This window comes from Bubalus kerabau, chromosome 13, assembly GCF_029407905.1.
Source record: "Bubalus kerabau isolate K-KA32 ecotype Philippines breed swamp buffalo chromosome 13, PCC_UOA_SB_1v2, whole genome shotgun sequence".
Taxonomy (NCBI): Eukaryota; Metazoa; Chordata; class Mammalia; order Artiodactyla; family Bovidae; genus Bubalus; species Bubalus kerabau.
The window spans coordinates 61,679,813-61,705,177 of record NC_073636.1 but is presented as its reverse complement, the minus strand read 5'-3'; the positions used below and the strand labels follow the sequence as shown (position 1 = coordinate 61,705,177).

Here is a 25,365-nt window from a genome sequence, read left to right as displayed (position 1 = left end):
ATTACCAGGATTTGTTCTTTATTCCGAGGTGGAAAAGGAGAACAACAGGGCAAAATGTGACTCTTGAACGTGTGGAAGAAAAGAAATATGGCCAAATGTCTGCTACAATGTATATCTAAGTGGGCTGAAAAATCAGGATGGATACACCCCCAATTGCTAACAGTGGGTACTTTTGGGGAAAGGAGTGGGATGGGGGGAAAATGAAAGGAGTTGTGTAGAAAGTACTAAAATTGTTATCCAATAAACCTGACCCACTTCTCTGTTGCTTGCAAAAGGGATGACTCATTGGCTCAAGCCAGGTCTGGTGATCTCATGCCTTTTTGACTGATAGTTGCTTTCTTAAAGTCCCTTACAGTTAGCGATGGACATGAGACTCAGTCTTGTAAGTGAAGATACAAAAGGAAACTGTTAAGGCAATAATTTCCTCCTTAATTTAATAAAAAGAAAACCTCTTTCTGTCCTTTCCCCTTCCATTCTTGCTTGAAATACTGGTGTGAGGATGTGATGCATGGAGTTGTGGCAGCCATGTTGCAACCATGAAGGAAATGCCTAGAGGTTTATGGAAATGCAGACCCAGTGTCCTGATATTATAAGGTGGATGAATCAACCTTAGAATTGCTTACTTCTGGACATTCTATAAGAAAATATCCTTATAAGGATTTGTATCGTGTGCAATTGAGGGCAGCTTAACAGATAAATGCATTTTTATTTTTACCATATCTTTTATGTGGTTCTGATTTATCTTTATAATTAAAATGTATTATTTATGTAATTCAAAGTTCAATTTAAAAAATGTACTACTTGGCATTGGGCATCTTTGGAATCCCAATAAGTCTGAAGAGGCACTCTTGAACAAAAAGAACAAACTGTTCTTTATAATTAAGTACTAACTTCATGGTATGAGGGGTGACCTTGCAGACTGGGGGGTGGCTTAAAATACATTTCTCGATCACTATTTGGGTTTAGACCAGAGGTTACAAACTCTCAGCCTCTGGTCAGAATCCTACTGGGGGACATGTTTTATTTTTCCTGTCTAGGGCTTAAAAAATATTGGAATTAGCAGTAATTATTTAGGAATTGGGATACTTCACATAAATATCTGGCTTGCTGCCTTTCTTAGAAAAATGGAAATATCTGGCAACAATGGGTTCACATCCTAACAGGACTAACAGGAAGCTTGGTTCTGTCTCTCTCTTTAGGCAAGGCAGGACTTCAGTTTGCCACAGAACTTGATGCTTCCTGATGCCTGTTACCCAATTGACTTCACTGATTTATATTCTCTGATTCTGTGAGCACTTGGATTAGTGACCCTTTTTAGTTTTGGAGTCACTGTGCACATGTGTGTACATACACACGTGTATGTAAGATTCAACTGTTTCCTAAACAGACTGTGAGAAATGGCATGGAAACTTATTCACACAGGTGGGCAGACCTTAAAAAGGACTGAGTTTGGAGTGGTCACATTTACTGTGCGCTGTTTTGTAAGACTGCTGCTGCTAAGTCACTTCAGTCATGTCCGACTCTGTGCGACCCCATAGACGGCAGCCCACCAGGCTCCCCCATCCCTGGGATTCTCCAGACAAGAACACTGGAGTGGGTTGCCATTTCCTTCTCCAATGCATGAAAGGGAAAAGTGAAAGTGAAGTCGCTCAGTCGTATCCGCAACCCCATGGACTGCAGCCTACCAGGCTCCTCCATCCATGGGATTTTCCAGGCAAGAGTACTGGAGTGGGGTGCCATTGCCTTCTCCGTTTGTAAGACTAGAAGTGGTAAAAAAGAGCAAAGAGCACCCTTGACTGCCCTGCTGGGACACCTGGGGTCTTAAGTGAAAGTTGTTCAGTCATGTCCGACTCTTTGTAACCCCTTGGACTGTAGCCCACGAAGCTCCTCTGTCCATAGGGATTCTCCAGGCAAGAATACTGGAGTAGTTTGCCATGCCCTCCTCTAGGAGACCTTCCAAACCCAGGTCTCCCACATTGCAGGCAGATTCTTTACCGTCTGAGCCACCAGGGAAGCCCAAGAATACTGGAGTGGGTAGCCTATCCCTTTGCCAAGGGATCTTCCAGACCTAGGACTCGACCCCAGGTCTCCAGCATTGCAGGCAAATTCTTTACCATCTGAGCTACCAGGGAAGCCCAATAACTGGGATCTTAATACAACCCCAATAACTCAGACTTCTGAAGATTACTGCTGAGGGAGGGGGATAATTCTGAAGAAAGGCTTACATCTGTCAGTAGGGAGTAGGGTTTTCCAAAAGGTGAATGGAGATTTCCTCAGGGTAGGCTTGAAAAGGCTGGTGCTTTTGGAGAGAAGCATGGGCTTGAAAAAGGAAGACAAGCTCAGACTCTGGGGACAGCGTCCTATGTCCCTGACATCCCACTAGGAAGGAACCCCTTTACCTTAGGGCCTTCTTTGTGTATTCATTAGAACAAGACTGAGTTTGTGTGCTGGGAGAGAGTAAAAACCTAGCCACAGTCTTCCTACAGCCTCCACTTTATCCTGCCATGGGTTGGCTCCCCGCTCCCCTCAAATGTCCATGTCCTAGTCTTTGGAACCTATGAATATGTTACACAGAAGAGGGAAATTGAGGTCACAGATGGAATTTCAGGTTGCTTATCATCTGACTTTAAACTAGGAAGATTATTCAGGATTGTCGGGGTGGGCTCGGTGTAATCACAAAGGTGGAAGTGTGAGGCAGAAGAGAGAGAACCAGAGAGATGGCACCGTGAGATGGACTTGGCTCCATGATGCTGGCTTTGAAGATGGAGCAAGGGGTCACAAGCCAAGGAAAGTGGCTGACTTCTAGTAGCTGAGAAAGGCAAGGAAACAGTCTTCTCTAGAACCTCCAGAAAGTAATGCAGCACTGCAGACACCTTGGTTTTAGTCCAGTGAAACTCAAGTTGGACTTTTATTCAATGGAACTATAACAGGGCTCCCCAGTTAGCTCAGCTGGTAAAGAATCCTTCTGCAATGCAGAATGGGTTTGATCCCTAGATTGGGAAAATCCATTGGAGGAGGGGATGGCAACCCACTTCAGTATTCTTGCCTGGAGAATCCCCATGGACAGAGGAGTCTGGCTGGCTATAGTCCATGGGATCACGGAGTTAGACACGACTGAGCAACGAAGGATCCATATAAGATAATAAGTTTGTGCTGTTTTAAACCATTAAGTTTGTGGTAATTTGTTACAGCACCAACAGGTAACAAAAGCACCAGGCCACCGGGAGAGGCCACGTGTAGGTGAGACTCCACTTTACTGCCAGGATCAACCTCCTCCAACGTGAATGATTCCAGCTCCAGATGTGTGAGATCATTCTAGTCACTCTGGTCTTTGTGAGTTTCCTAGCTGAGGTCTCAGAGAAGAGCCATACCCACTTTGCTTTGCCCAAATTCCTGACTTACAAAATCTACGAGTATAATAAAACGATTGTTTTTATGCCACCAACCTTTGGGTGGTTTGTTATGCAGCATAGAAAGTAGAAGAGTGATCCATCTTAGCCTTGAACTTGAATCAGGTGGAACTGGGGAAAATGACACACACTGCTGAACCCAGAGCTCCCATCCCATCGTTAATATTATTTTTCACTAAATCCTGAGCTGAACAGAAGGAAACAGGGCTGAAATTGAAACTGAACTTGTATATTTCTTCAAGCTGTTCCACTAGAATATTCAAATATTCTTGAGACAGAATTCTGAGAAAGAATTCTACCCTAACCCCTTCACTCCATATATTTTGATTTGCCTAAGGTTACCCAGTCATGGCACAGCTGAGAGATTCTTAATTTTTAAAAACAATTGAAAAAAAAAACAGCAACACAGCAGCCAATTGTGTCTTAACCCTCCTTAACTTCCTTCAGAGCACACACTCTTGTCAAAGTTTGAATAAAGGAAGGACTGAACTGTGCCTGTGAGATCCCACCATCCAAAAATGAGGGAGTTCCAGCCTGAACCTGATTCCTTCCTTGGGGGTCCCTGAGTGGAAGCTCCATGCCCTTGGCTGAGAAGCTGGAACTTTCCATCCAGGCCAGGATCAAATACGGATCCTCAGTGTTTGAGCAGCCAGGCTGGGGTGTGTAGGGATCCAGGTGGCCCTCATCTCATCTGAATCGGGCCAGCACAGTTCGTGGCCCTCCCCTAAAGCAAAAGAAGGGGGGAGGGAGACTCTGAGGAGACTTGGGGCCCCTGGGGAGACATTCATCTTTCCAGAGCTTTATCACTTTTTCCATAACAGTACCCTCCCTTCAAGGTGGAAAGTCCCAGCTGGCGGCTAAGGATACTCTCAATATGCTTTTGTTCTTCACCCTGCTCCCAGCCAAGGCAGCAGGGTGCTGGGCAGACACCAGCTGCGCTGAACTTTCTGCACCACCGAACAGCACCATATAGATAGCCCCTCACAGCATGGGACTAGACTGCCTTGATTCCAATCTTGGCTCTGCTATTTGCTAACTGTTTAACCCTGGCAGGGTTTGAACCTCTCTCTGCTATAGTTTCTCCATCTGAAAACTGGAATGGTGATATGACCCGTTTTGAGGATTTACTGTATGAAAAGCATTTAGCACAGTACCCGATACATGATAAGAGTGAAGGAACTGTTTTCTGTTTTTATTACGTAAACTTGGGCAATCTTCCTTTCTCTGGGCCTCCGTTTCTCCATATGTACACTGAAGATGGCAGTTCCTACTTGCCTCTTGACAACTTATCTGGTTGTGAATCCTGACTACCCTTTCTTGCTGTGTGGCCTTGGACAAATTTCTTTGGCTTTCTTAGCCTCAATGTGCTCATCTGTTATGTTACTTAATGATAACTATTAAGTAGATGGTGATGATGAAATGAGAAAATGCATACCAAATATGGAACATGGGGCCTACTACATAGAAAGAGCTAAAACAAAGTTAGCTTTTGGGTTTTGTTTTTTTTTTTTTGGTTTGTTTTTATGTCTGAGAAAGAACTTTCTAAACTGTCATAGGCTATGTCCCTGGGAGGAATATTGTGGCTTTCTGGCATGCTTTCCCAGCCATGCCTTATTCACAGACTCCTAGAATCCGAGAGATTGGGATTGAAAAGGCCCCTTTACAGATTGGTTAATAAATCGATTCAGCAAATATTTACTATGATGAGTAGTAATCTCCTACGATGACACAGGTTTTTTCCCTAAGGTTTTAAGATATGATAGTAAGAACCAGCATTTACTGAATCTTCCTAGACACAGGAACTGTTATAAGTCCTTTACACGTCTTAAGTAATTTAATCCGCCCATCAATCCTGAGGGAAGCAACTGGCATGAATCTCATTTTATGGATGGGAAAACTAAGGCACAGAGGGATGGAGGGGGGCAGGGGCTGAACACCGAACCCCTGGTTTAGGGTCTATGCCCTCCCGCACTGTGTTGTCTTGCCGTGTTGACTGCATACCCAACCTTGTATGCAGTCTGCACTGCTTTATTTTTCCCTCCACTTCCTCCCCCTAATCCTGGTCTCAACAATTTTTCTCCACAATCTGAGTAGCTTCCTCTTGCTTTCTGGCCCTCAGTTTCCCCATCTGTGAATTGAGAGAATAGGATTATTTTCATGACCACCCTGATTTTTGGCGCCTTATCAGTTTGTAATTATTTTAAACGTATACTTGTTTTCTAGTGTGTTCCAGGGAGTAACACCCTAGTCCTTCTGTTCACCACTGTCTCCCTAGAATCTGGCACTCTGCCCTGTACCTAGTAGGCCCTCAATTAATATCTGTGGATGAAGAAAAGAAGGAATCGTGGTGACTGTCCCCAGGTTTTCCCAAACCAGCTCCTGTGTTCTCTCCCCAGCCCCTCTTCTTTTCTCCGTCTGTGGGGCCTCCTCCTTCCCTCCCTCCCTCCCACCTCCCAGGGCCGGCTTGGGCCCTCCATCCGGCCTGCATTTTTCCGGGTTTGATATCATTTTTTCCACTCTCCCGCCTGCTGCCGGCTGCCTCTGCCAACTTTCCACAAGGATAGCCCCTCCCCCATGACCACAGGCCTCCAGAGACCGCTTGGGGTGGGGGAAGACCCTCCTCCTTTTCCCTTCCCTAGGCTGAGGTTGGGACAGGAAAGTTTGCCATCACTGCCCACCGGCAAGATTGGGGTGGGGGCAGGTCATAGCTGGAGGACATGGTGGCTCGCCTCCCTGTGCTTTGGTGTCCTGGCAGCAGGGACTTGGCCCACATGCGGGGCTGAGGCATCTGAGCAGGCAGCTGGACGGGGGCAGGGGGTGTCAGGCATCAGGGACACAATGGTCCAAACCGTTTGCATCTTGTTCTCCTCTCAAAGTAGTGTGACACCAATTTCCCTTAGGCTGGAAACTCCTGACCTGACCCCCAAGGCCCATCCCCAGCCAGACTGGATGCCTCATTCCCTCCTACTTGTCACACAGACGTAGGAGAAGGCTGGGCTCTGGGGTCTGGTCCTTACTCTCACTGGCTGGGTGGCTCCGGGGCACTCACTTCCCCTGTCTGGGCTTCAATTTCCACAGCTGCAAAAATGAGTGAGTTGGATTACATTGGGGGGTCCATCCTGGGGATTAACGGATTGAATTTCATGGAGCCCACCCACCCCCTTTATATTGTATGCAAAACTTGTGTCTGAAAGTCCATTTCCCTGAGAGTCTATAGTTTTTTGTCACATTCTCCAAGAGAACGGTGGGAGAGGTGAGGGACAAGGAAGCCTGGCGTGCTGCAGTCTATGGGGTCACAAAGAGCTGAACATGATTTAATGACTGAACACCACCACCACCAAGAGAACTATGGATAAGTTGGGCCCAGCCTTGTAGTCTCACAAGCCTGGATTGAATTCTGGCAACTTCACTTACAGCAGCTGCGTGATCTGCAGCATAAGCCTTCAGTTTGTTCGTCTGTTTTCTAACTAGTTAAACATGGGTTGTGAAGATTAATTGTTGTGACAGCTTAGTATCCAGTCAGCTCCCAACAAACACCAGCTATTATATTGCTAGGGTGCAGGCTAAAATTCCTTTCAGAGAATATTTTGTGGATTTAAACTAAAAAATGGATTAATGAGAAAATTGGAGGTTATCACACTGAACTGTGGGTGTTTGTACTCTACTAGGTCTCCCTCAGAGTTGTGGGGCAGGGGCTGTGCCCAGCAGTTCCGGGAGGAGCCTGAATATACAATTTGTCCAGTGATCTTACTGACTAACCCTGACACCCAGAAAGTGAAAGTTAGTCCTTCAGTCCTGTCCAACTCGTTGGGATACCATGGGTGGAAATCTCCAGGCAAGAAAACTGGAGTGAGTTGCCATTCCCCTCTCCAGGGGATCTTCCTGACCCAAGGATCGAACCCGGGTCTCCTGCATTGCATGCAGATTCTGGGCCACCAGGGAAGCCCCTACCCTGATACCCAGATCAGCAGGCTAACCCAGTCTGCAGCCCTGTGTACATGGGCAAGCAGGACATGGAGACACCTGGACGAGCCCCAAAGAAGAGGTCTGGGCACTCAAACAGGAGATCCTTTTGGTGTGGTTTATTGTGGGGGGCATTTCTGAGGGTTGGCCAGAGCCCAAGGACAAAAACGATTTTTGTTTTTTTGCATTTTTTTTTTTTTTTTAACAAAAAGATACCCACCGCATAAAAAACCCAATTTAGGCTTTGGCTCCCTAGTCTGTCCATCACTTCCCTAGGGCAGAGAGGTCCGTGAAGCTGTGGCTGGGGTGATGCTCTGTCCCTTGGGGCAGCGGGCGGCCAAGACCCACGATACACACTCTAACCACCAAGTCTCTGCCCCTCGGTGGTGCTAGTGGAGCCTAGAACGCACCCCAGTGTCTCGTCACCCCTTGGAGGGCGGGTGGGCGGCCTCAGAGCACGGCCAGGTTGTGGCAGGACTTGGAGCGGGCCTTGAGAGCCCGGCGGCGTGCGCTACGGGCTGTCAAGCGAGCCAGGAAGCGTCGAGCACGCTGCCCTAGGCTCGCCCTTCGTCTGGGCGCGGGCGGCTCCCCGACTGCGCAGTCCCGGCGGCGCAAGCGCAGTTGGCGCACCACGCCTTCGAAGAGCTCCGCTACGTTGTGCTGCAGCGTGGCTGACGTCTCGATGAACTTGCAGTCGAATACCACAGCGCAGGCGCGGCCCTCTGAGGGGGCGGGGTCAGATAAGACGTGATAGAGCCACAACCGGAAAAAGGAGATAAAGGTAGCAGAAGGTGTGGTCAATTTCAACCAGGAAGCACAGTTTTTCCTTTCCCCATACCTCGTGCTCCATGCCAGAGGACTCAGACATAAATCTGGCTTTGAGGAGTTAGTTCACAGGCTAGTGAATGATACTGGTGGCAGAAATGAGGCTGGGAAGACAGGGAGGTTGGGAGCAGTTTGGTCCCACAAGTCTTGAATGCCAGGGAAGGGGTCTAATCTGTGCATCAGAATTATCTGGGGGAGCTTGTTAAAATGCAAGATTGCTGAGCCCAGCCACGGAGATTCTGATTCTGTAGGTAAGGCTTGGAACCTGCAATTTAACACAGTCTCCCGGGGGGCATGTTGCTGAATTTTGGGATGTCTGCTTATAAAGCATATGGTCTTCCAGCTGCAGGATGCCACTGGACTGGATGTAGGGCCCTGAGGTCTAGTCCTCAGTGGCTGGTGACCTTGTGGAACTGGCTTTCCTGCTCTGGGTCTGTTTCCATAGTTTTTAGATTTTGCCCAATGAGTAGGGCCATTTTAAGATCTGTATCTTGGGATTTTCCCAAAGTGACACAGGGAATTATGGCAGCATTTGCCCCCCAATCTGTCTAAAGTATAAACCTCATTCCCATCCTACTAGTTAGATCATTCCAGCCCTTCTTCCTCAGCCAGGGTCTCAGTACCCTGAGAAAGACCTGTATCTGTCTCATCTGATACATCAATCATATTAAAATATTCTCTATCCCACTTTAAATACAATTTAAATATAACATTAAACATTTTGGTTTGCAGTTGCTGGCTGACAAATATTATGTTTTGCAGACAAAGCTCTGTGAAATTTGAATGTATAATTTTCTAACTATTTTGGAGCCAATAATTTGTCTTTTTCCGGTCTCAGATGTAAGTCCCTGAAAGCTTACAGGCACTGGGCCTGTCATGCCTGGTGAACTGTGTCTCTGACTAAGGGCACTGGGGCACACAGGGGAACTTTTAGGCAGAGAAGTGACAAAGTCCGCTCTAGTTCTGGAGAACTCCGGCAACTGGTGAGGAGAACCCATGGGATGGGGACAGAGACATATAGGGGTTGGCCCAGGCTAGAGTGGAGATGCCAGGATGGGGCAGAGGCTGTGGGCATGGCAGGGGGAGGGAATGTGGGGTTAAGGGAAGTGGACTTGACAGGATTTGGGGACTGGTTAGAGGGAATGAGAGAAGAGGCAAACATGGTTTTTAGCTTTCAGGTTTAGGCAAATAGATGTGGTGGCCAGGGGATGGGGTGGGGTGGGATGGAGGTAGGGGCTGGAGCACGAGTTACTGAGAGGAAGAGCACTGGAGGAGACAGTGACAGTGGGGCTGAGAGAAAGGCGGAGAAGGAGGGTGGAGGGCTCACCTTCCACGGAGACTTCTCGGCAGCGCGCCAGATCTGCCTTGTTGCCCACCAGGATGATGGGCACGTGGTCCGCCTGGTGTGTGCGCCGCAGCTGGATGCGGAGCTCAGAGGCACTCTCGAAGCTGCCCCTGTCTGCGATGGAGTACACGATGACGTAGGCACTGCCCACCTGCAGGCACGACTCCTGGCTCCAGCTTTCCTCCTGCAGGGCAGGGAATCAGAGGGTACTGAGGCCCTAGCTGAGAAAGGAAGACTGGGATGGTCTAATGGGTGGGATGGGGCTGAGGTTTATACTTTGGACAGATTGGGGGACAAATTCTGCCATGATTTCCTGAGTCACCATGGGAAACCACCAATCCTCTCTGAGCTGCAGTTTCTCTGCTTGAAACATCTGACTAATGGCACTACTTCGCTCCATTCTCTCATTCATCAATTCCTTCTATAGGCGGGACAGAGGGGCTTCCCTGGTAGCTCAGCTGGTAAAGAATCTGCCTGCAATGCAGGAGACCCTGGTTTGATTCCTGGGTCAGGAAGATCCGCTGGAGAAGGGATAGGCTACCCACTCCAGTATTCTTGGGATTCACTAGTGGCTCAGATGGTAAAGAATCCACCTGCAATTCGGGAGACCTGGGTTCCATCTCTGGGTTGAGAAGATCCCCTGGAGAAGGGAAAGGCTACCCACTCCAGGATTCTGGCCTGGAGAATTCCATGGACAGAGAAGCCTGGCTACAGTCCATGGGGTCACAAAGAGTAGGACATGACTGAGCGACTTTCACACACACATAGGCAGAACATTGGAGACAAAAGATCTATTTGGTTCCTGTTCCTTCTAAGGAGCATTCTGGCTTTGCCTGTTCAGCTCTTTTGTCTGGTTTGAGGAGGGGCTGGTCTTGCTGGACAGTTCTTTTGACCTTTTGCAGTCCAGAGTTAAGAGAGAAAGGAAGGGAGAGAAGTGAGGACAGAAGGCTGTCTTCCGGGGGAGGACTTTTTCTGGATAGTCTTGGAGAGTTGGAGGAGCAACGGTGGGTGTGAGGAAAGGGGGTGGGTGAGAGGCAAGCGGCCTTTTAAAAAGTGGAGTCCTTTCAAGATGTTTGACAAGGAAAGGGAAGAACTGAAATAATTTTGATATTCTGTTTTGGATGATGGTCTTTTGACAGGGACAGCACTCAGACTGAACCACCTGGGTACGAGCTTTCTACGTGTTTAATAAGACACAGTTCCTGCCCTCCAAAAGCTCATGATCAGGAAGGGATGCTATGGAAATAGAGATATAATGCAGTGTGATAAGTACCATTAAGAGAGGCATAGGCAAGTGGCTGTAGGAACCAGGGGGCTTGAGGCAGGGGTAGACCAGAAGAGCTCAACTGGGCAGAGTTGAGAGGGCTTCCAAGTAGACTGGTAAGTGGGGTTAGAAAGGATGAGCAGGCTGAGCAGGAGGGGAGGTGGTGGGCAGGAGTGGGAGATGCAGAGTGTGATGGAAGCCTTGTTTGTTAGGGCCAAAGAAGCCAGGAAAGTTTTCTGATAACCAAATAAGGTAGATAAGTAGGGAGGCATCACTATTCATTATTCTCAAAGCAGGTAAGTTCTCAACGGTCATACTGATCCTTCCCAGATAACTCTGAACTGAGTCAGACAGATGTGGGTTCTTATTCTGGGTTCTTAGCTTTGACTATGGACAGGTTCATTTCTCTCTCTGAGTCTGTTTTTTCATCTGTAGAATAAGAGGGTGGGTCTCGACCATTCACTCATTCATTGCACATATTTATTTATGAAGGATTTGTTATGTGTTAGGATCACAAAAGCTGATTGGTACATGGATTGGTAGGTAAGAACCCCTTGAGGGTTGATTAAAAATGTAGATTCAGAACTCTACTTTTATAGGTTCTATTTCATTAGGTCTGGGGTGAGACTTGAGACTCTGATTTTTAATACCCTCCAGGTGACCCTGACGGACAGCAAGGCTAAAGTACTACTGGTTGAGCCAACAGCCCTCCCAATCCTGTCAGATTTTGCCTCTCTGATATATAAAAATATCGTCTAGCCCAAGGATGGAAAGAATGGATGCTTATTTCAATAAGGCTGCTGCTGCATGGACCCTCTTTGGGAAATGCCTTCACAGACACTGGCCAGGGAATCTGCAGGGAAACCAAGGGCCAGACAAGAAGAAAACACTTTCTTAGGCCACACAACAGTTGGGCAATTCCTGCCACCTAGTCCAGTATTCTTCCTACTCTGTCTCCCACGTGGGACTCTTAGTCTGATCACTCTTCTTAACTCCCTGGACTCTGCCCCATAGGATTCTCAACTGTATCCAAAAAGTGATACCAGACCCCAGACCCCAGTCTGTGAGCTCCATGAGGCCAGAGGACACGTCTGCTTTATTCACTCCTGGGTCTCCAGTGTCCTGGTCCATGGTATGTATCCACCAAGGTTTCTTTCTTTCTCCCTCCTTCCCTCCCTCTCTCACTCTTCCCTCTTTCCTTCCCTCCCTCTATTCTTTATTTAATAAAAAGCTTGGGGTATGAATCAGTCACTGGATCCCCAAGGCTTTCCACTGGGGCAGAAGTATGTGGGACCCAGAAGGCTGCTGCCACGTGGATGACCCCAAGGGTGGCCATGTGCAATGGGGCTGCAGGGACCCAAGATCAGACCCTGGGGTGGGCCTTGCACACCTGGCCCTCCCCTTGCCTTGGCTGAGGTGTGGACCAGCCAGTATTTCTGAATGAACAAGTGAAGGAGTAGAACCTTGGATGGAGGTTCAGAAGGTGATGCTCCCAGTGGGGATAGATAGGGGCAGTCCTAATGCATAAGAGCGCAAACTTGGATTTCCCTGGTGGTCCAGTGGTTAAGAATCTGCCTGCTAATGCAGGTGACACAGGTTTGATCCCTAATCTGGGAAGATCCCACAGGCCGAAGGGCAACTGAGCCTGTGTGCTACAACTACTGAAGCCCTTGCAAACTAGAGCCTGTGCTCCACAACAAGAGAAGCCACCACAATAAGAAGCCCACTCACTGCAAAGAAGAGTAGCCCTATTCGCTGTGACTAGAGAAAGCCATTGCACAGTCAAATAAATAAACAAATATTTTTAAAAAGAGTGCAAACTTGGGGGTCTTATAGATCTGAATTTGAATCCTACTTGCTATCTGAGAACTTTGGACATGTTACTTAACCTCTCTGAGCTTTTGATTTCCTCATCAATAGAATGAGAATCAGAAGTACACTTACTCAAGTTTTTGTCTTGACCGAATATCATAAAATACATGTCTAGTGCTTAGCACTTGGGGCTGACACTCAGGAAGAGGGTGCTCCATCAGTATCAGCTGCTCTTAAGAGAATCATCATCATTCTTATGATGTTCATTTGGACCTGGGTTTCCTTTTATGCTGGTGAAAAGGAATTGGTCCCATAGCTCCTTCATCCCTAAATTTGGGCCTATCACTGGAGCTGTCAGCCATTCTTGTCAATGACCCAACACTGTCCCTCTAAAGCCCCACTCTGTGGACAGGGCCTCCCTGAGTGTTGGGGGAGGGGCCTACCCCTTATAGAGATGGGATCCAGGTGATTTTTGGATCCTTCTCTTTGCTTAGTTGTATTTCTTCAGGGTTCTACAGTGAGCATACCTGTATAGCAAGCAGAAAAGAACTCCCAACAAGTTAAGAAAAGCATATTGGGGACATGTCCTTGGCTGATGCTTGCTAGCCCATTCCTGCTTTGGAATGGGCTAGCAAGGGACATCCTTGGTGTCCTTTTTTTCACTAGCAACCAAGTTATGATTAATAAGAATTATATTTATTGCCAATTCTTCACTCGTGTTCACCAATTTTTTCATGCTCCAAACTGTGCTTATCTCTGTGAAACTGCGTAAGTATGTTTAAAAAAAAAAACTAGCTGGTAAGGAAGGCAGGAATGATCCACCCATTTATCAGGTGAGAAAACTGAAGCTCAGAGAGGGTAAGCCAATTGCAGAAAGCCTGTATGTAAGACAAAGGAACGGCGGTGTGGGGGGGTGTTCCCTCCTCTGTGCAATGTGAGTGGGTGAAGTGGGATGATGGTGCTCATGAGAGGAGGTTTGCAGGGTTAGAAGCACATCCTGGGATGCTATCAGGAGGGGGTGAATAGACTGGGAAGAGAGGGTCAAGGTCATTAGGTTCTTCTGGCTTCGGTGCTGCTGAGGAGCTGTGGTTTAATGGGCCCTGCCCTGTCCCTGCTCTGTGGTGTCCTACGAGAAGACAGGAGTCTGGTACTAGCCTTAGCGCTGCTGCTGTGCTTAGTCGCTCAGTCGTGTCGGGCTCTGTGCGACCCAGGGACTGTAGCCCACCAGGATCCTCTGTCCATGGGATTCTCCCAGGCAAGAATACTGGAGTGGGTTGCCATATCTCCAGGAGATCTTCCTCAGCACCCCTCCCCCCCAATCCTGCCTGCTGTGCCATACCAGCTTCTCAGCCTCCCAGGTGTCCATGACCAGCAGCGTGGTGTCCTCTCCATCCACTGTGAGTGTCCTCTCGTACACATCTTCTGCAAAAGAAGAAAGCCGGGTTTCAGGGAGGAGACGCAGGCCTGGGGGAGGGTGCAGCCCTTCCTAACCCCTCTTTTGGGTCACATCGCGCCCTCCACTTCTCCTTGAAGTGTTCACTATACTTGTTTGACGTCTGTTCCTCCTGACGGGTCAACAAGCCCAGGAGGAGTCCTGGCTCCCCAGCTCCCAGCACAGTACCCGGCACACAGTCGGTGCTGAGAAAGCGTTTGTTGGTTGGTTCGACTGAACGGATGTGGAGCCGTGGGGTTAAAGTGGGGCTGGGAATTCTCCCAGTCCTGCTCTGTCCCTGGCTTAGCGTGTGCTTCAAGAAAAGATCACGTCACCCTCTCTAGACCTCCGTCTCCCCATCTGTTATACATACCAGTGTACACGTATAGACCTTTCATATAGGTTTTCATTCTGGGCGACCAAGGCTGGAGAAAGAGCCTGGTCAGAGTATCTCCACCTCATCTCTGCCGTTAAGCCTCCCCTCCCCCTGACCACTCCACACACACACTCATCCTGGGTCCTTTCCACCAGCCCTGAAGGGACCCATCTTCATTTCCTCTGTCCTGTCCCTGATTCCCATCATCCTAGGACCCCCAGCCCTCTCAGTTCACTGTGCCTCTTGGGAATAGAGGAACCCAGGGCCCCAAACTTAGAATTTGGGAGTTTCCATTTTGGGCAGGATTTCAGTTTGGCTGCAGGTCATGGTGGACATGGATGGTTGTCTGTGGGGCTGGTAGGATCTGAGAATTGGGAGAAAATCCACTGTTTCTTTATAACTGGGACTTGTGGAACTCAGAATTGCTTCCCTTATGACAGAAAAATGAAGCACACACCATGAGAAACTAGCAAACTTCTCAGCCACTATTCAAGGAATTCCCCCTCCTATATATCTTTGTGTGGGTTATGCCCTGCACAGCTCTAGGGGGCCTCATTCACTTCACAGCCTGGTTGAATGACGTCCCTTAGGGTTGAGCAGGGCAGGAGTTGTACAAAGGTTCTTGGCAGCCGTATGTCCCAAATGACAGGGATTTGACTTCTTCAACCACAGCCCAGCCCAGCCCACAGGGTCCCTACCTCCCAGCTGTTCGTGGAGGTCCCTCTCTTGCTTCCCTGCAAAGAGACTGGCCAGACTGGTCTTCCCGACACCAGGATCTCCGAGCAGGACCACGCGATACAGGGCCTCCCAAGAGCTTTCAGAGTCGCTGGATTCAGAGGACCAGCCGTTGGGGGCAGGTGAAGGTTGCCGGGTAGGGGCGTTGAGGGAGACTGACTGGCCCAGTCGGGGATGCTGGGACTGTGTAGAAGGTGCTGTGCCCAGAAGGCCAGGCTGGTGGCCCCGGGCGGACAGGGGCAGTGGAGTGCTGGCTCGGCGACGCACGGGGGTCTTTGCTTCTTGCTGAGTATTTAGGGTCATCCTTGGGAAGGGGAGTTTCCTTCCTTCCTTCCTTCCTTCCTTCTGCAAGAAGTGGGAGTGGGTGGTGAGCCAGGTGAGGTGCTCTGAGCCCCTTCTGTAGTGTCCTGATGAACTGCTGCTCAGGCTTCCTCCAGAGGCCTTTTTTGTTCAGATGGGAGGAGGCGGCACCTCAGATCCTCCAGATGGGGGCTTTCTGGCTTCAGGCCCAGAGTGAACTTGGGTCAGGCTAGGAGGGGTGAGTGCGCGTGAACACACACATGCATACACTCCCAGAGGTCACTTCCTATGCTTTGAGGACGACCCACTCCCCCCAGACACACAGGCAGAAGGGCAGCAGGGAGACAGGATGTCCACACAAGCATGCACACAGAGCAACCCCCCGCATTCAGAACAGGAGACCCGTGTTCATGAAAGACACCTGAATTGCCCCCTCCTCCGCTTCCTCACGGTTGGATTGGGGTTGGGGAGTACAAGGAGGGTGGAGAGCCCCTTGGTTGGGGGCGGGGGTGGGGTGGGGAATTCATTTTTGAGGCATCCCAGGAGAGCTGAGGAAGAGGCCCGGGAGGACAAATCCGTACTGCCAAAGACTGGGGGTCGGGGTGGGGGGTTTCCCTCCGGCTGAAACATGAGAGCCCCGGTGCCATGGGAACAGCGTGTCCGGCCCGCCCCCTCCGTGAAAAATTCAGGAGCGACTGGCACGACGGCCTCCAGCTGCTGTAGGAGGGCGGGGTTCGGAGGCAGCCAGACCCCAGGTCTGGTGACAAGAAGGGGTCCCGGAGGGGAGGGGGGGTGGAGAGGAGACCCACAAAGCCCAGGAGGGCATAGCATTCCCAGAGTCCGAGCTTCCCTAGTCCCGAGGGTCCTGGGTGTGAGTCCCCAGATCCCTGGAGGGTTCCCAGGCTATCTAGCTCTCCCGACCCCAGATCCGGGGACCTTCACCCAGCGGGGGGCTTCGAGGGCCCCCTCCTCCTCCCAGCTTGTTCGGCAGAACTCTTCCGCCCTTCTCCCCCCGCCAACAGACGCCTTGGAGAACTCCGCTCCAACTCGCCTAAGTTGGTGGCGGACTGGGTGGGCCTTTACCTTGGAGTGGGGAGGGATCCAGGGTCCTCGGCGGCCGCAGCTGCCCGGTGCTCCAGGGTGTACCAATGCCTCGCCGCGCAGCCCCTCGACCGGGTCCCGCCCAGCTTCCCGGGCCGGGGAGGAGCCGCGACCCCGCCCCGTCCAGCCCCGCCCCATTAGGGCAGCCCCGGGGTCTCCGCCCCAAGGCTTTGGCTGCTGAATGAGTTTTTGCAGAACTCCGCTGACCCATCGCTTTAAGTTCTTTGCCAGGGAGGGGGGAATAAGAGAGTGGAAGGACACGGGTCCCAGATTCCTGATCCTGGATCCACTTTGCATCCACATCTATCCACTCCAGCAATGGGGCGACCAACTCTTTGTTGTTCTTGTTCAGTTGCTAAGTCATGCGGGACTCTGCGACCTCATGTACTGTAGCACGCCAGGTATCTCCCAGAGTTTGCTCAAATTCATGTCCAGTCTGATGATGCTATCTAACCAGCTCATCCTCTGCTGCCCCCTTCTCCTTTTGCGTTCAGTCTTTTCCAGCATCAGAGTCTTTTTCCTATGAGTCCACTCTTCATATCAGGTTAGCAAAGTATTGGAGCTTCAGCTTCAGCATCAGTCCTTCCAGTGAGTAATCAGGGTTGATTTCCTTTGGATTGACTGGTTTGATCTCCTTGCAGTCCAAGGGACTCTCTTGAGTCTTCTCCAGGGCTACCCTGATGACTCAGTAGTAAAGCATCTGCCTGCTAAGGCAGGAGACTTGGGTTTGATCCCTGATCTGGGAAGATCCCACTTGGTGTGGAGCAGCTAAGCCCATGCACCGTAACTACTGAGCCAGCATGCTAGAGCTCGAAAGCCACTGACTCCTGATGCTTTTCTGCCCTAGAGCTCATACTCTGGAACAAGAGAAGCCACCACAATGAGAAGCCCGTGCACCGCAACTGGAGAGTAGCCCCTGGCCACTGCAACTAGAGAAAAGCCCTTGCAGCAACTAAGACAAAACACAGCCAAAAAAAAAAAAAAAAAAAAAAAGTCTTCTCCAACACCACAATTCAAAAGCATCGATTCTTCAGCTCAGCCTTCATTATGGTCCAACTCACATCCGTACATGATTACTGGAAAACCCATAGCTTTGGCTATACGGTCGTTTAGCTTTCACAAAAACCCCTTGGGAAACTTGTTAAATATTCGGATTCCTGGTCCCACTATGCAAGAAAGACAGATTCAGCAGTCCTGTAGAGAGGTTTGAACATCTGCATTTTAAACAGAAGGCTAACTGAGCCTGATGCAGAGTTCATAGACCCCACTTTGATGGACCCCGCTTTGGATGGAGAATTAATTTTGGAAGGGGGTTTGGGGGGCGGAGGGAGCCCAAGAATTCTGCCCTGCAGGGTTCTGAATGTCTTGTTTTGATCATTCATTCATTCAACAAATTCTAAAGTAAGCGCCCCTTATGCAACTAGGGCTGTCCTGTGCCTGGAAGAATGGCTGTCCCCTACTTGATGAATATTTACTGAACCTTTTAAAAAAAGTGTTTATTTATTTTTGGTTTCGCTGGGTCTTCGCTGCTGTATGTGGGCTTTCTCTAGTTGTGGAGACTGGGGCAACTCCAGCTGCAGTGGTCTCTCTTGTTGGAGAGCATGGGCTCTAGATTCCCAGGCTTCAGGAGTCGCAGCTTGAGGACTCTAGAGCTCCGACTCTAGAGCTGTAGTTGAGATGCAGCTCAGACTTAGTTGCTCTGTGGCATGTGGAATTTTCCTGGACTAGCGATCTAACCTGTGTTGCCTGCATTGGCAGGCGGATTGCTAACCACTGGTCCACCAGGGAAGTCCTTACTGAACTCTTGTGCTGTGCCTAGCATAGTTTGATCACGTTGCCTAGATTATTAACTCATTTAATCCTGATACCACACTACAAGGATTAACATAGTGTGGCTTACCTGAGCCTGGCACTCAGATCTCTGTGTACTGTCCCTTTCTATCATGGTCTGTGCTCCTCCTCACCCCTTCCAGTTTTCCTAGGCCTGTAGGAGGAGAAAAGTGACATTGTGAACTTCATATAGAAGAGAAGTTGACTGTAGGAAACTTGTGGTTTGGCCATCCATGGGTCTTTGAGCAGGCTGCTTCCTTTTAGGTCGTGATGGACTGGGGTAGGTATGCTTGTGGACCCCCTACGGACCAGGCTGTGCCTGTAGATAGGCCTCATCATCATGGCTGAGGGGGTCCAGGTGTCCAGCTCGAGGCAGCTCCCACAGCAGCCTGGCAGACTTGCTCAGTCCCTGCAGGGCTTTGGGCAGATGCTGAACGCCCCTGCCCCCCATGCCTGGTTTCCTTCTGTGGTATGGCCCTCTAAACTTCCATTTGCTACCTACAAGATGCGCTGTGAGTGGTGCAGCATTGTTTGGGAGTGACACAACTTTTAAAACATTTATTTATTTATTTGGCTGTTCCAGGTCTTAGTTGAGGCCTGCAGAATCTTCCATCTTCATTCCTTGTGCCATTCGGGATCTTTAGCTGGGTCCAAATGATAAAGATCCCGAGCGGCACAAGGAATGACAGTATTCTGGCTTGGAGAATTCCATAGACTGTATAGTCAGTCCATGGGGTGGCAAAATCGGATACAACTGAGCAACTTTCACTCCCTGGCCAGGGAATTTTTTTTTTAATTGGAGTAAAACTCATTTATTTATTTTTAATTGGAGGATAATTGCCATACAACGTTGTATTGGTTTCTGCCGTACAACAACATGAATCAGTCATAATTACATATATGCCCTCCCTCCTGAACCTCCCTCCCACCCCTAAACTAGGTCATCACAGAGCACCAGGCTGGGTTCCCTGTGTTATATAGCAACTTCCCACTAGCTATCTATTTACACATAGCAGTGTATATATGTCAATGCTACTTTCTCATTTCGTCCCATCCTCTGCTTCCCCTGCTGTGTCCACAACTGACCAGGGATTGAACCTGGGCCCCTTGCAATGGGAGTTCGGAGTGTTAGCCACTAGACCATCAGTGAGACTAGACCAGTGGGAGTGAGACAACTTTGAGTCCCATCTCTGCAACTCTATTGCTGTATGCCTTAGGCAAGTCACTTCCCTTCTTTGGGTTTCAGTTTCTTTATTCAAGGGCTTCCCTGATAGCTCAGTTGGTAAAGAATCTGCCTGCAATGCAGGAGACCCCAGTTCAATCCCTGAGTTGGGAAGATTCACTGGAGTAGGGGATAGGCTACCCACTCTGATATTCTTGGGCTTCCCTTGTGGCTCAGCTGGTAAAGAATCTGCTTGCAATGAGGGAGACCTGGGTTCAATCCCTGGGTTGGGAAGAACTCCTGGAGAAGGGAACGTCTACCCACTCCAGCATTCTGACCTGGAGAATTCCACGGACTGTATAGTCTATGGGGTCACAAAGAGTCGAATATGAGCAAGCAAAGTTGCAACTGAGCAACTTTCACTTCTTTATTCAAAACTACAGTCCGAACAGGTTACACTGTTGCTACAAAACTTAGAGTTGCCTACCAAATAAAAGCCTGAACTTGGCATTCAAGGCCATTGTGCTCTGGCTCCAGTCCTCTGCAGCACCATTTCTAGTCTCTCCGAACAAACCCTTCGCTCTAGTTAATACTCTTTTAGCCACATTCTGTTCCTTCAGACTGGAATACCCTTCCCTCTACTCATCTTTCAAGATGCAACTCAGGTGCCTAGGTACCAGCCACTGTTATGAGCTCTGTACATGTATTATCTCAGTGGTCCTCAAGCTTTAGTGGTGTGTAAATTCACCTGGAAGACTTGTTAAACCGTAGCTTGCTGGGATTCACCCCCAGAACTTTTGATTCACTGAATTTGGATTGACCTTGAGAATTTGCATTTCTAACAAGCTCTGGTTATTGGACCACCTCTCAGGTGGGGAAGCTGTCCAGGTTCTGACCCCAGGACATTGTTTCAAGACATTCTGTCCCCAGCTTCAGGGCTCAGCAACCTGCAGATGGTATGGTTGATCAGTTCCCCACATAGCTGGCTAAGATCCAGCTACATCCTTGGGCCCACAAGGCCTCAGACTCCCACTTAGGTCTCCTGCTGCCCACACCCCTGCCTTGATCTGCAGCCCGATAAAGGCTGATCCACAGGCAGCAAGACTCAGTGAGCTTGGTTCCTCTTCTCTTGTGCTCTCCCCAGTGGTTCCCTGCCCCCTCCAGAGCCCTGTGGCCATGACACAGCTGCTTCTGCTTCTTGTGGCTCTCCTGGTCCTGGGTCATGTGCCGACAGGTAACATCACACTGTGTGTGTGTGTGTGTGTGTGTGTGTGTGTATGTGTGTGTGTGTGTATGTGTGTGTGTGTGTATGTGTGTATAGAAATGAAGGACAGATTCTCAGCTGCTGGGGGATAGAGGAGGCCTGGATCAGTGTTTAAGTTCTGGCCTCACCACTGACTTTGTTGGGCAGTTTAGAGCGAGTTGTTAAATCAGACTGCACTTCAGTTTCCTCAGTTTAAAAATGGGATTCACTCAACAAATATTCATTATGAAAATATTTACTGTGTGCCAGGCACTATTATAATTTCTGGGAATCAAGCAGTGAAAGCAAACAAGGTTCTTGCTTTCATGGAGCTGATATTTTAGTCAGTAGAGACAGAAAATAACCAAATAAACATATAATATGTTAGGTAGAGATAAGTACTATGAAGAATAAAAGCGAGACAAGGGGCTAGTGTGTCAGGGGCATGGGGAGAGTGATGGAAGAGCTGATGGGGTGGTGAGAAAGGGCTCCGATCCTTTTTTTTTTTTTTTAAAAAGCTTTTTATTTTGGAACATTTCAAGCTTACACGAAAGTAGAGAGAGTGATACAATGAACAAGGCAAGTTAAAAATCTGTTTATTATGGAAAAATTTAAACTTATACAAAAATAGAAAATAATGTAGTGTTTTTAAAAGAACCCTTTTTATTTTTAGAAATTTTCAAGCATAAAGAAAAAAAATAGTATAAAACCTCACATGTATCTATCACCCAACTTCAACAGTTATCAACTTGAACCAGCGCTGTTTTGTTATTCATCTGCTGCTTCTTCCTCAGTGAACTATTTTGAAGTGAATTTCAGATCTTTTATATGAGGGAAGCATGAGCAGAGATCTGACTACAGTGAGAATACAAAGGAGATTATTGCAAGCAGAAGAACCAGGGAGGCAGGAGGCGATAGGTGTGCTGGAGGAGAGGTGAGGAGGCCAGGGAGGCCAGGGCGAGGGGCACAAGGAGAGTGGAGAAGGGTGAAGTCCAAGATATGAGGAGAGGACAGCAGATCATAGAGCAGAAAATAATAACCTCTGTATCTCAGGATTGTTGGAAGGTTGAAATGCAATGATATATGAAGAGCAGTTGTTGTAGGAACTGCCCTCCCCTGAGAGTCAAGGTCTTGCATTCTGGTTCCAGACCCACCACTTACTGGTGAGGAGTCTGGAAAATCCCTCCCCTTCTTTATCTGGAACCAGAGGGGCTGGCCAGAGTGAGCCCTGGGTGCTCCAACTCTCTAAGCTGTCATACTGATAAACCTTTCCATTTATTGAACATGTACTGTGTGCCTGGCACTGTGCCCTCTGAAAGAGAGGTCTACAGATGAGGAATCTGAGGCCAAGGTCACTCATCTGGGAAATGGCAGAGCTGGGATTTGGACCCAGGGAGTCTGAGCTGGGTTCACACCAAACTGTTAACCATTGCACTGCATGCCCCCTTCGGAGTGTGGGTTCTTTGCCTCATAGAAATTTTGATACCAGCTCTGTATCATTGTAAAATTCTCTACCTTGGCAGGACGTAATGGGCTGAATAACACTTATGGGTAGGCCCAGGGGATCATGGGAGGATTCCTTGGGATGTCTTTTAATCCAGGGAGAGGCAGGTAAGCTTTCCCCCTCCACCTCCCACTCAACCTCAGTTCTTTTGAGTTTCTGGGTCATATATCTGGAAATAGCGCTGTAACAGGCCCATCTAAGTGGTCCTCCTCTCTCCTCCCTTCCCACACTTGTCCTAATTGCATCACAGCACCCTGATCACTTATTTCAGGACACTTACTGCAACTCTACTTATTGTATATATTTGCTTGAGTTTTAATCCCCTTTTCCCAGTTGACTGACAGTTCCTTGAGGGCATGGCCACGTTGTCCCTGTGTACTCCCAATGCCCCATGTTTGTTGAATTTATAAATGAAGGAGCTGCCCCTCATCCCCCATGCTATGACCAAAAACCCTTGGAAGGGATATTGACCCAAAGTCTTAACTTTTTCATGGCCTATTTTTTGGGAAATTTCTTCACTAAATCCTAACATTAAAAAGGTCCCTATGTATAAAATACAGTTTGAATAATGGTTACAAATGTGGACTCTGGAGCCAGATGGCTGTGCGACCTGGGACAAAGTTGTTAACCTTTCTGTGCCTCAATTTCCTTACTCATATACTGGGAATATAACAAGACAAACTGTAATCTAATACTGCTGTTATGAAAAGTGCTTTGAGTGTATTTGGGGTGTGGGTTAACGTGGACGAGAAATTCGTCTTTGACTTGTAACCAGTAGTCTAAATTGTGACGAATGGGTTAAACTGGACTGAGAATGTGGTTTAAACTGTAACAGGTTGTCTTATCTATGACTCATGGTCTAGCCTGTTACCTGTAGTCTGACCCTTGACCTGTGGTCACAGCTCAATTTATGACCTGAAGGCTGCTCTATGAGCACAGTCTAAGAGCTAACAGTGGGCATGTGTTCTACCTTGTGGCCGGTGGTCTAATCGGTGACCCTGTTCTGTAGTAACATCTGCGACCAGTGATCTAACCTGCCCCCGCTGGGTGGCTCTGTGACCCTGGGCCTTCCTCTGCATAGGGAGAAGTGAATTCAAACGGTGCTGGAACGGCCAAGGGGCCTGCCGGGCTTACTGCACGAAGTATGAAACCTACATGCATCTGTGCTCGGATGCCACCTTGTGCTGTCTGCCTTATGGACTCAAGCCTGTCAAGACTGAAAAGGTCTAGCTGGTTCTGGGACTGACACCCTTGCCCTCCAGTAAAATACAAGCTGCCAGCTGTGTCCTCTTGTCATTGCCTCGCCACCCTCAGGGCTGGAGTGAGGGGTGGGGGAGGTCCAGAGTGTGGGAGGGATGGAAGGATGGTTGATGGAAGGAAGTGTATTGCCCAAGGAGAGTGGGCTCTAATAGCCACTGTAAATGGTTCCGGTCCAGCCTGTAACACTTTCACTCTAACTCTGGAAAAATCACTCAGCTTCCATAAGCCTTTCCAGACTTCTCATCTGTAAAATGGGGATAATGATACTATCAGGAGGTTAGGAGTTTATACAAGGGATGAAAAAAAGAAAGGTAGAGTTAATAGTAATGATAACAAGAGTTAAGTAATGGGAATAATTAGTAAGTAATAGAGTTAACAACAAGCTTCTGGTGTTCAGAATGGGATAGTACATTTGGGTTGAAGGGTGGAGCCTGCTGAGAGTGAAAGGATTTTTCTATGCTCGTTTATCTTCTATGTTAATATTTCAAGAGTCTGCTCAGATGGAAAGGACCATGAGGATTTTCTGAAAGCAAAGTCCAATGCAGGGGACACGGGTTCAATCCCTGGTCAGGGAACTAAGACCCCACATGCTGCAGGGCAACAAAGCCCAGTGAGCTGCAACTAGAGAAGCCTGAGTGCCATTTGCATGGAAGACTCAGAACAACCAAAAACAATAATAATAATAATAAAAACCAAGACCTGCCCGTTCCTGCCCCCAAACCCCTAAAGTACTTAACCTCAGAAGACATTTGAAGCCTGGAGCCTGAGGATAGTCTTGGCGGCTTCCTGCTGTGCAAGGTGTTAACTCTTTAGTTTCTGGTATGAGAGGGATCTGGGAATCCCTGGACCAGACACAGGAAGCTGCAAGTGAAGGGGGAGACACCCGAGGGCTTGGGATGGTAGCTTTTACCAACCAACCAGGAGGGAAGCAATGCGTTATTTAATAACAAAGCATACCACCAGAACATCAGTCCTTGCCCTGCACCTTCCTTAGTTTCTGGGTGGTCCAGACCAGAGGTCCCCAACCTCATTGGCACCAGGGCCCAGATTCACAGAAGACTAGGTTTTCCATGCATGACGAAAGGGCTGGTTTCGGGATGATTCAAGTGAATTACATTTATTATGCCGCTGAAGATCTGACAGGAGGTGGAGCTCTGGCAGTATTGTGAGCGATGCAGGAGTAGCTGTAAACACAGATGAAACTTGCTAGCCTGTTGCTCACCTCCTGCTGTGTGACCTGGTTCCCAACAGGCCACGGACTGGTACCGGCACGAATCTCTGGCCCCGGGAATTGGGGACCCGTGCTCTAGACATTGAACCTATTGCCTGTGGGCCTGTTTTAGAACCCAGTGTGGTAGAGGTGAGGTGGGCATGGTGTCTAGAGCCTAGAAAGAGGATAAGAATCCCAGACATGGCCACAGGACCACAGAGATCTGACATGGAATGGGGGTCAGTCTCCTGTTCTTCCCCCAGGCCTCAGTGAGTCCGAGAGAGGCCAAAACAGTTCACCAGCAACTTGACTTAAGTGGGAAGCAGTGGATGTTTTCGACGACAGGCCCAAACTCTCCAGACTCCAGCGAATGCCGGCCGGCACCATACCAGCGAACCTCCTCGCTCTTACCCCGCCACTGTGTTTGGGAGGAGCAGGGAGACAGAGGAAGAATCCAAAACCTCGAGAAATTTTACCAAAAAGACTAAGTCCCTAAGAACTCAAGAAACCTCAGGAGACTATTTAAATTGTTGAATTAAACTGGATTGAACTAAATTTAGATCTGCACTCAGACTCCCCGGCCCTCCCTCTCA

General features: G+C 48.7%; 2 protein-coding genes across 3 annotated transcripts; one reads left to right on the top strand and one right to left on the bottom strand.

The window, feature by feature from the left end:
* Nucleotides 1–7,148: 7,148 nt before the first annotated feature.
* Nucleotides 7,149–16,671, bottom strand: REM1 (RRAD and GEM like GTPase 1). Of its 2 annotated transcripts, none has more exons than XM_055544684.1 (5): nt 16,546–16,671; nt 15,126–15,691; nt 13,959–14,041; nt 9,526–9,727; nt 7,149–8,095 (listed from the first exon to the last, which is right to left on the bottom strand). In XM_055544684.1, exons 2-5 carry the CDS (start codon nt 15,463–15,465, stop codon nt 7,824–7,826), a joined length of 897 nt encoding a protein of 298 aa, XP_055400659.1. In that variant the 5' UTR covers nt 15,466–15,691; nt 16,546–16,671; the 3' UTR covers nt 7,149–7,823. The 2 variants fall into 2 exon arrangements, with proteins under 2 accessions (XP_055400659.1, XP_055400660.1); XM_055544685.1 differs by having other exon boundaries at nt 15,126–15,507; nt 16,546–16,658.
* A 4,060-nt stretch (nt 16,672–20,731) lies between these two features.
* Nucleotides 20,732–23,532, top strand: DEFB124 (defensin beta 124). Its single transcript, XM_055543211.1, has 2 exons — nt 20,732–20,789; nt 23,384–23,532. Exons 1-2 carry the CDS (start codon nt 20,732–20,734, stop codon nt 23,530–23,532), a joined length of 207 nt encoding a protein of 68 aa, XP_055399186.1.
* Nucleotides 23,533–25,365: the final 1,833 nt, after the last annotated feature.

Excerpts from the sequence above, each read along its gene's own strand:
- REM1 (XM_055544684.1), bottom strand. The coding sequence starts at position 15,465 with ATGACCCTAAATACTCAGCAAGAAGCAAAGACCCCCGTGCGTCGCCGA. Across the intron at positions 14,042-15,125 it reads CCTCCACGAACAGCTGGGAG|AAGATGTGTACGAGAGGACA; the intron begins GTAGGGACCCTG and ends CTTCTTTTGCAG. Across the intron at positions 8,096-9,525 it reads CCGAGAAGTCTCCGTGGAAG|AGGGCCGCGCCTGCGCTGTG; the intron begins GTGAGCCCTCCA and ends CCGCCCCCTCAG.
- DEFB124 (XM_055543211.1), top strand. The coding sequence starts at position 20,732 with ATGACACAGCTGCTTCTGCTTCTTGTGGCTCTCCTGGTCCTGGGTCAT. Across the intron at positions 20,790-23,383 it reads CCTGGGTCATGTGCCGACAG|GGAGAAGTGAATTCAAACGG; the intron begins GTAACATCACAC and ends TCCTCTGCATAG.